The sequence below is a fragment of the Crocuta crocuta genome, unplaced genomic scaffold, assembly GCF_008692635.1.
Source record: "Crocuta crocuta isolate KB4526 unplaced genomic scaffold, BGI_CrCroc_1.0 scaffold77, whole genome shotgun sequence".
Classification (NCBI taxonomy): domain Eukaryota; kingdom Metazoa; phylum Chordata; class Mammalia; order Carnivora; family Hyaenidae; genus Crocuta; species Crocuta crocuta.
The window spans coordinates 2070304-2080162 of record NW_027532172.1 but is presented as its reverse complement, the minus strand read 5'-3'; the positions used below and the strand labels follow the sequence as shown (position 1 = coordinate 2080162).

Below are 9859 nucleotides of genomic sequence, written 5' to 3'. Positions count from 1 at the left end.
GGCTTCTCCGGGCAGCCAGGCAAAAGCAATTTCCTTCCGGAAGACTGCCACTGGCTGGAATCACTGCTCTTCCCTACCCGTCCAAATGCTTGGGCCAGCGTTCAGGGTGGACTGCTCTCCCTGGAGTCTGGGGCCCCCTGTCTCTCTCTGACCCAGAAAGGACCCTGCCAGCTTGGGTCTTTTTACACTTTTTGCCTCCAAAGGGCCTTGGGCCTGAGAGACTTCAGCCGCCGAGGGAAGGTGGGAACCTTGCCATCCAGGCACAAACAACGGAGGGAAGGGGCTGTTCATCTCCTCCCAGAGACGCCTAGAGGGCCAGAGGGGAAACCAAGGCAGCCGAAGCAGAGCCAGAGGCGGAGAGAAGCTCAGGCCCGGCCACAGCCCAGCTCCCCAGGCTGCGCCTAGGATACACACACACACACACACACACACACACACACACACACACACACGTGTGCATGTGCCACAGGAACGAAGCATGCAGCATTGATGCCCATGCTCGCATCCCCCAGGCGGAGGGCCTCTCAATGCAACTACACGCACGTCCCTGTACAGGGCAGGGGGAGGTGCAGAGTGGATCCACTTCTGTTTGGCAGACAGGACACTTCCCACGAGGCCCCTGGGGGCCCACGCAGTGATACCCAGCACCCGCGCACGTGCCAGGGACGCCAAGGCCTCAGCCCAGGGGCTCATTTACCAGAGAGACAGGAGCCGCTGCCAGGGCCTCCCCCAGATATCCGCTGGGCTGAAAATGCAAAGAACCGAGACTTTGAGACACTCCTGCCTCATGTGGCCCCCCAGTGGGATGCCTGACAGGCCCCAGTATACCCCTGGCCCAGGGAGGCTCTAGGCCAGCCCTAGGCAGGGCCGTACTGGGGGGCTGCCCAGAGACATGCTCTCCTTGAGGGAGAAGGGGATGGGGAAACAGAGGAAGAGGAGAGGCGGGAAGAGGGGAGNACACACACACACACACACACACACACACACACACACACACACACGTGTGCATGTGCCACAGGAACGAAGCATGCAGCATTGATGCCCATGCTCGCATCCCCCAGGCGGAGGGCCTCTCAATGCAACTACACGCACGTCCCTGTACAGGGCAGGGGGAGGTGCAGAGTGGATCCACTTCTGTTTGGCAGACAGGACACTTCCCACGAGGCCCCTGGGGGCCCACGCAGTGATACCCAGCACCCGCGCACGTGCCAGGGACGCCAAGGCCTCAGCCCAGGGGCTCATTTACCAGAGAGACAGGAGCCGCTGCCAGGGCCTCCCCCAGATATCCGCTGGGCTGAAAATGCAAAGAACCGAGACTTTGAGACACTCCTGCCTCATGTGGCCCCCCAGTGGGATGCCTGACAGGCCCCAGTATACCCCTGGCCCAGGGAGGCTCTAGGCCAGCCCTAGGCAGGGCCGTACTGGGGGGCTGCCCAGAGACATGCTCTCCTTGAGGGAGAAGGGGATGGGGAAACAGAGGAAGAGGAGAGGCGGGAAGAGGGGAGAAAACTCGAACTAGGAAGGGCCTTCACAAAGACTTCAGGCTCTTGGAGCACATTCAGGATCAGCGCAACAGCCCCACGTGTCTGCTCCAGCGAGGGGGCCATCTGAGGAGGGCCGTGCTCCGAGGTGCCCAGGGGGGCGGCAGAGCTGAGCCAGGAGGGCCCCAAGCCAGTGTCCTGCAGCATCCCAGCGCTGTTGTGGGAGGAGTAGGAGCTGGGAGTGACTCGGGTGGGTGGGGGACGGAGCTCCATGAGGGACGAGTCTGGTTACACCTGGCCTGTCAACACATGGACAGACGTGGCTGTTTCTGAGGCCCTGTCCCAGCAAAGGGGCGGGTGTGTGGCCGTCTGATGGACCTGTCCCTACAGAGCTCAGACAAGCTGGGGAATGGTCCCAGCTCTTGGCCCCGTTCCCAGGCCCACCTTGCCCCTGCTTCCACCTGTAGACTAGGGTCAGGGCCCAGCCTGGGGTAAGGAGGCAGCCCTGAACCCAGGCGGTGGGCCTTATCTCTCATTATTTACGATAAGGACGTGCACGGCGGCTGTGTGGCCTGCGGGAGCCGCGTTGTGTGCGTCTCTGCCAAGAAACGTTTGCAGACAAGTGGGGTCAGGCCACAGGGCCTCCTTGTGAGAATTGCTGGGCTTGCGGATTAGTGAGGCAGGATGGAGCCAAGCCCCAGAGGCCCCGAGCGGTTCCCGATGCCGCACAGCCGGCCAACAGGTGTAGCGGCTGCCGAAACGCTCTCGGCCAGACCACAGCATTGCTGTGGGCTCTGCTGACAGGGGACAGGCAAGGGCCAGGCCATCTCAGGGACAGAAAAAGAGTTGGTGGGGGCAGGGTGAGGCGGGCTGCGGCAATTATTTGGTGACCCCAGCTATCCACTGCGGCCGACACACGCTTGCTCTGTGACCAGGGTGGGGCCCAGATGTGACGTGCACCAGGTGGGAGGCTGTGTAGGGGCACGGGGACTCACCTGGAAGGGCAGATCCACGGTGCCACTCCCGATCTGGTTCACGTTAGGCAGGGACCCACCGTAGTACTGGCCACGGCTTGGGCCCAGCTGCAGGTACTGAGACTTCTGGAGCTGGAGCTGCAAAAGAAGCCGCAGCTGCAGTGGGGGCTGGAAGCCCACCCGAGCAAATCACGAAGAGCACCACCCCAGGGGCCCAGAAAGGAACCAAGCAGTGGGTCAACAGCATCAGTCACAGACGGTGTGGGACCCTGTGATTCAGATACTCAAAGGAGCCAGGTGTCTCTCCACCCAAAACGGCCCAATCAGAAACCCAGGACGCCCCAAGCAGCAAGCTCTCCCTGGGTAGGGCGATGTGCCCTGGGGGGGGCTGCCTCCAAGGACCGGGGAGCCCTGCTGGTTCACTCACAAGATTTGTGAATGAGCAAGAGAGTATCGGGTAGATCTGGAGGCTACAGCCTGTGGAGGAGGCCCCTCACCCACCCAGGGGAGCCATTTCTTATCACAGCCAAAGGCTGCGTTCCCGGGGCGCGGGCCAGAGGCTGCAAATTGACGCCCGGACACGGGAGAAATTGTCTTTCCAATGGCCTGAATCAGAGGGGCCGTCTCAGAAGCACAGCGCTGGCTTTCAAAGTGCAGGATGTGTGATCCCTCCGGCAGCACACACAGGGCAAACGGTCTGCCAGACCCCGCCTGAGTTCGAAAGGGTCCTGCCCAGGCCCGCAGGCTCCATCTGCCTGTCTTGCCGGCCTCGCTGGAGCTGGGGCCAGCGGAGGGCCTTCATCTGGGATGGCCGAATGCCTGCACAGGCCTCTCTCTCCCCGTCACTCACGTGGGGATTTGTCCCACTGGGCCACACCTCAGAACCGGCAGCCCAGCTCCCTGGCCGGCCACGGCTGCCTCGGAGTGAGTGAGGCTCGTGGCCCTCCAACAGCTGATTCCACTTTCCTGGGAACAACAGCATATGCCCCTGACGTGGTCAGTGCCACTAACGGCCCTCAGGGCGAAGGCTGGAGGTCCACGATGCCCGTCACACCCGCTCTGGGAGGCAGGCATTGTGTCTGAGGGCTGGTGGCTGGGCATGCAGGGAGGGTGGGCGTCTGCTCTGGCCCCTGCAGGGGCGGTTGCTAGGGTCGACACTGTGTACACAACAAGGCCGGCTCGCGTTCCTTCACAAACTGCTCCTGGCAGAGCTCCGTGAGCTGGCTGCCCGGCCGCCCCGCTCTCCCACGCCGGCCCCTGCTTCCTGGGGGGCCCTGGACACTAGAGAGGGAAGTGAGGCTCGGGAACTGGCTGCCCGCCCAGCAGAGCACCTCACCCAGGTAAACAGCTGTTTCCTGCAGGCTGCGGTGGGGTCAGAAGCGAGAATGACCTTGTTCCATCCTTCGTGGGCGGTTCTTGGGGTGTGCAGGGCTCAGCCCAGGGTCTGTCTCCAATGGCTGGAGACACTCACCATGAAGACTGCGCTGTGTCCCTTTCACCCCACAGTCATGCAAGATGAAACGGGCCAGCCCCCAGCCAGGGGGAGGGGAGACTAACTAGGGTGGGACCCCCAGCCCTGCCTACGCACAAGCCATCGCAGACCCAAGACACTCCGCGTGCTCCCTTGTGTCAGAGCCTCATGGCACAAGCCTGCATTGCACCCACATCTCAAGAGCCATGTGGCCCCCTTCTTGGCCTTGGTTTCCCCCTCCTAGTTGTCCAAGAGTGTGTGGGATGCCTGGCATGTGACACGGGAAGTGCTTACACCACATGCATTTTTGTCACAGACTGAACTGCCAGCTCTGGGACCCCAGCATCCTGTCCAAGCACTCCACAAAGCTGCCATGTTCCAGGACAGAGAGAGCCTGGCGTTGGGTCGATCTACAGGCCCAGGAACTGACAGGATGCTCATGACTCACATGCTGCTGCAAAACCAGCCCCCCCGAGGCCCCACCTCTATCGGAGCCTTTCTTTCCAGCAATGGCCTCCTCCCACCGACCTCCCCTTTGCTATAGGACGGTCTGGGTTTGGAGTAGAAGCTGGGTGGGGCCCTGCTCTTCCTTTGGGGGACCCTCTGCCTGTCCTTGGTTGCATACTGGCTACGTAGGAAAATCCACAAACTCTTTGTCCCCAGCTCCCGGGAGGCAGAAGCCCTATGAACGTCCTGCCTGACAGGACCACCTTCGTTTGCCTGGGGTCTGGGGCCACACCAGGCAGTCTGTGCCAACAGTGTGATTTAGGGTCTTGAGCCACATGGAGTCAGCTCACCCCCTGCAAAGGACAGGACATGAAGGTCACCCATGTGGCAGTCGGCCAGGTCCCTCGAGGGAGCCCAGTAACAGTCCCGGATACCGGGGTTCAGGGGCGCACCCATGGTTGGCAGTACACCGTGCGTGTTGTGACGCTCCGGTGCTGAGAAAAGCACAAGCCATCCACACAACGCCACAGAGCAGAGACAACCAGAAGTTCCATGCATGGAACTCTCCTGGACGCCACCCCAGACACCCTGTCCCTCTGTCGATTGTAATCTGGGTCCTTCCACTTGTAAGAAACTGTAACTGTGAGTGTGACAGCTTCCAGTGAGTCCTAAGTCCAGTCCTTCTAGTTGACCTGAGTGTGGTTTTGGGGAACCCCTAGCTTTGCAGGAGCTGCCTTCCCTCCCATGCCTGGCCAGGAGCCCCCAGGAGCAGAGTACTGAAGTGAGAAGATGCCAGCCTGGGGCTCTGCCCAAGGACCTGCTGCCTCAGAGGGTCCAAAGGAAGGAAGGGCAGCAGAGTGAAACCATCAGGCAGGACCTGATGAGCTGCTGAATGTTAAAGCTCATGCCTCTTCCTGTTGCCAAGCCAATCTCTCATGCATCCTTCCACCCAGCAGCCCTCACTCCGTGCCCCCACAACGGCACATGCCCCCAACCTTGCCGATAGAGCTCCATAAACTCAGCATCCAAGCCAGGGCCTGTCACTCAGCAGCACTGCTCATGGAACAAACAAGTGTACAAACATGTGAGTGAAGGAATGAATACCACTGTTCCTGCTCTCAGGGGCTGACTTTCACAAGTCAGTGACAGGCCCATCTGGAGGCACACGGGACCTTTCAGGAGGCCAACACAGCTCCCCAAAATATTAGAGGCTCAGAGTCAAAATAAGGCTTGGATGCCTTCTCCTCCCCCCACCTCATCCTCATGGCTGTTGGAAAGGGCAGTGCAGACAGAGAACTGAGGCCCAGACAAGCTTGTCACATGCTGGAGGCCACCTGCTGGAACAGGAGACCTGCATCTCCCAGGACTCCTCCTTGCTTATGGCCTGTGGGTCAGATAGCTCAGGGTCTGAGTCCTGGCTCCCCGATTATGAGTGGACCCCACTCCAGATATAGAAAGCTGAGTGTGTGTGGGTACCCCATTCCCCATGACCTCTGCTTTCCCCACTCCTTGGCCCCAAAGCACCCTGAGGTTTTGCCCTCCCAGGGCCTTGGACTGTGATGGCCCCCCTTCCACGCCCATCCCATAGGGGCCTCCTTGACACCCCACTGAAGGAGCAGCACCCTCCCCCCAAGTCACTATCATATCAGCCTCTGGCTTTGTTGTTGTTTGTTTAGAGACAGAGCGCAAGTGGGGGAGGGAGGGAGAGAGAGAACCCCAACCATGCTGCCAGCGCAGAGCCCGACATAGGGCTTGAACTCATGAAACTGTGAGATCATGACGTGAGCCAAAATCAAGAATCAGACACTGAACCGACTGAGCCACCCACGCGCTCGTTTTTGTTGTTTTTAATAAAGTTTTCACTGTAGAAGTTTTAGATTTACAGAACTGCAAAGACAGTACACAGTACCCCAACATCCGTCACCCAGCTTCCCCTAAAAGCCACCCCCCTGCCTTCCTGGGGCAAAATGAAGAAAGTGACAGTGGGGCAGCAGCCCTGGATGACCCAAACCCCACTCACGTAAAGCCTCCCAATCTGCCTAATAGTGTCTGCTGTACTGGAAACGCCCTTGCTCCATGACCCCGTCCACCATTCCCCTCTGGTCCCCACCAGACAACAAGCAGGTCCCCAAGGCTCACGGTCTGCTGGTCACACTGTGTCCAGTGCCAGGCCACTGTGTAGTCAGGCTGGATCCCCAGTAAATACTGCTACGCATCTGCCTCACCCCTCACCAGCCACTGACCCTTCCAGAACAATATTCCAAGACCATGTCTCCCAAACCCGCTTGCTCTCAGGTTTGAACCCACTGACCAAGCAGCCTCAGACGCTGGGGTCACAGGTACGTCAGGGCTGAGGCCGGCAGGGCCACGATGGGTGGCCAAAAAGCACAGCGCAGACCTTGGCTACCGTGTGCTCAGCATCTCCCCACTCCAAGCATTTCAGATGGCACCCCAGGTGTCCCTGAGCCCCTTCATGAGCACACAGCCCTCCCCAAGTGCCAGCAGAGTTAAGCTATCACACTTGTCCCACCTTTAGTGTCCCAGGGCTACCATAACAACTGACCACAAACAGAGTAGCTTAAAACAATAGGAATTTACTCTCTCACAGTTTAGGGGGTAAAAGTTCAAAATCAAGGTGTGGGCAGGGTTGCTTCCTTCTTGAGGCTTTAAGGGAGAGTCTGTCCAGGCCTATCCCAGGTCCTGGTGGCTCCAGTGTTCCTGTGCTTGTGGCCACACATTTCTTCAGTCTTTGCCTTTGTCCCCACGTGGCCTCCCCCTGTGTCTGCCTCAAATATCCTCTCCTTTCTCTTATATGACACCTGTCACCAGATTCAGGGCCTACCCTAACCAAGAATGATCTGGGGGGGGCCTGGGTTAAGCGTTGGACTCTTCATTTCGGCTCAAGTCATGATTTCACTGTTGTGGGATGAAGCCCCACGTCTGGCTCTGCACTGACGGTGTGGAGCCTGCTTGGAATTCTCTCTCTCCCTCTCTGCTCCTCCCCTGCTTGTTCTCATGCCTGCCCCCCAAATAAATAAATGAACATTTAAAAAAAAAAAAAGAATGATCTCATCTTGAGCCCCTTGATTATATCTGCAAAGACCCTCATTCCCAGGTTCTGGAGAAAACACACAAACACCCCTTTTGGAGGGGATACAATTCAACCCTAAGACGGGCCTTGTGTGGGGAGCACCAGCACACTCCACTTTCCAGATGTGAAAAGTGAGGCTTGGCAGGCAAGGGGACTGCCTGAGGTCACCCAGCTTGGAGGTTGCTGAGCAGGGCACAGATTCTACTGCTGGCAGTTCACCCCTGCGTGACCCCACAGACCAGCAGGTGGCTGGTACCACAGAGTGTCAGAGGCCACGTGGCATCGTGGATGCGAGCACACCAACTCCTCTCAGCTTCCAGTCAGAGCACCAGTCTACACCCGGACTCCATCAACGTGGGATCCAGCACAAATTTCTCTGTAAAAAGCCCCTTTGGGGTCCTGCCTCAGCCCGGGGCCCCTTGTTTCCAGGCGGGGCACCCCCACCTCCTGACCCATCTCATGCCTGGGCCCCCTCCTCCCACTACCCCACACAAAGTCTGCTCCCCTGTCCCACCTTGACACCACTCCCTCTGAGGAGCCCTGTGTAAACAGTGGCCTCCCCAGCCTCTCCCAGCCCCATCTTGCTGATCCTCAGGCACAGCGCACAACCCCCTCTCCCCGCGGCCATCCACGTCCACACCCCGGAGGGACACCTCCCTTCAACCCTGGTTGAGTGGGAGCCACAGAGCTGGGGAATGGGGGCCAGGAGCCCTGGGAAGGTGTGCCACAACAAACACAGCGCTTCTCCAGGGCAGCCCCCAGGGCCCTCCACAGGATGCAGACGCACCCCTACCTGCCCGCCCCTCCCAGTCCTCTCTCTCTAGATAAAGCTGGGCTTGGCTCCCCCCACCCTCCACCCCTCCCAGCAATTGCCATGGCAACAGGCTGGCCTTCTAATGAGATTAAGGGGAGCAGGCAGCTGAAGGCTGAGCTCTGTCCTCCTGCAAAGCCAAGGCAGGCTTGGGGGCCATACGGCCAAGGGCCAGGGAGGAGCTGTGTGCTCCAAGGAGACCTCAGTTTCCCCCTCTCACCAAGAAAAGGCCTGCGTGGTCTGGCCCTCTGCCGTATGGCCGAGCAGGATGATGCCTCACTCCCTCCTCCACTGGGTCAGCCCAACACTACGCACCTCACCTCCATGGGATCACCTCCTCCACAGCCCGCTGTCCAAAACCTCCTGCCTGTCTCCTCTCCTCGGACCGTCAGCCCCACAAGGACGCTGGCACGAGGGAGTAGCTTGGTATCCACATGAGGAACCTGCTGTCTGAACACGTGAGTGTAGAAACAGCTGCTGGATGCACTCAGAGTCCCAGGCAGGGATGATTCTTCTGCATCCACACGGGACTACCTGCCCCCTCCCAGGGAAACTGAGGCCCAAGGGAACAGGGCCAGCTGCCAAGTGTGCAGGCAAAAAACCACCCATGAGAGGAAGGTAGCGAGTGAATGCCTTCTCGAGTGCAAGACAATCCAGGGACCAGAGCACAGAGCGAGACCCCAGGAGGTGCACACACCTGGCCCGAAGCCCTGTGCCGACCACAGAAAGGCCCTTGTCTGGGCCACCTTTCGGGGATGCTCCCTGAGAGGAAAGGACCAGAGTTTTGGCAGGTTCTCCGAGCATCCCAGCAGCCCTGGGGGCATATGGAGGGAGCCCCCGAGAACCCCTGAAAGGATGTGATTCTGAGTCACGAGGAGCTGCCAGTGGGTTTGCTGAGGCCACGGCTCCCTGACAGGTATGCATACCCCAGTCCATGTGTCTACATCCCCACAGGTTCCTTCCAAGGCCTGACCCCAAGAGGCCTCCCAGTCTCAGCTCAGGCACGAGGCAGTGAGTTTGGGGAGGGCAGACAGCCCCTCCCAGGCCCCACTCACCAACCTGGCCTGACATGGCACAGATGACTTCGAGTGACATGTGCTGTGGACACCTCATTGAGGCCACAGAGGATGGGCTCCAAACATTCCAGGCAGAGTTACCCCCGGGAAAGGAGAACCAAGGGCCGCTGGCTCCAACCAAGGACTCTCAGCTCCCGCCCTGTGGCCACTGAGACACCAGCAGCGTGAGCACTCATGCCACATGCCCATGGCACATGCCATCTCCCCCATGCCTCCCCTGCCCTCTCTGGGAAGGACTGGAAACCTGGGGTTCCAGGGGAGACAGCTGTGCATGCACCAGTGACCAACCAGGAAGGCCCGTGACTGCTTTTTCTGTCTTTCTGGACTTTTTTCTTGAAGTAAAATAAGGCATTTTAACATGTACGATTCCGCGGCGTACTGTTATACATTACATTATCATACACGACGTTACAGGAAACTGTGACCTCCAGCAGGTCCAGAACATTTCCGTCCTAAAGGAGGCTCCATCCCATCAGCTGTCATTCCTTCTCCTCCTCTCCCTCCCCCC

General features: G+C 59.3%; 1 protein-coding gene across 6 annotated transcripts in view; it reads right to left on the bottom strand.

The window, feature by feature from the left end:
- The window catches only part of CRTC1 (CREB regulated transcription coactivator 1), a 72979-nt gene that overhangs the window by 28130 nt on the left and 34990 nt on the right, over positions 1 to 9859 (bottom strand). For 4 of the 6 annotated variants that reach the window (XM_077776940.1, XM_077776941.1, XM_077776944.1 and 1 more), the window contains exon 2: positions 2477 to 2593. The exons of 1 other annotated variant lie outside the window; for it this stretch is intronic. In XM_077776940.1, coding sequence (XP_077633066.1) covers positions 2477 to 2593 — 117 coding nt within the window. Of the gene's footprint in view, positions 1 to 1246; positions 1295 to 2476; positions 2594 to 9859 lie in introns of all 6 variants that reach the window. One more of the 6 variants, XM_077776945.1, reaches the window with a different exon arrangement.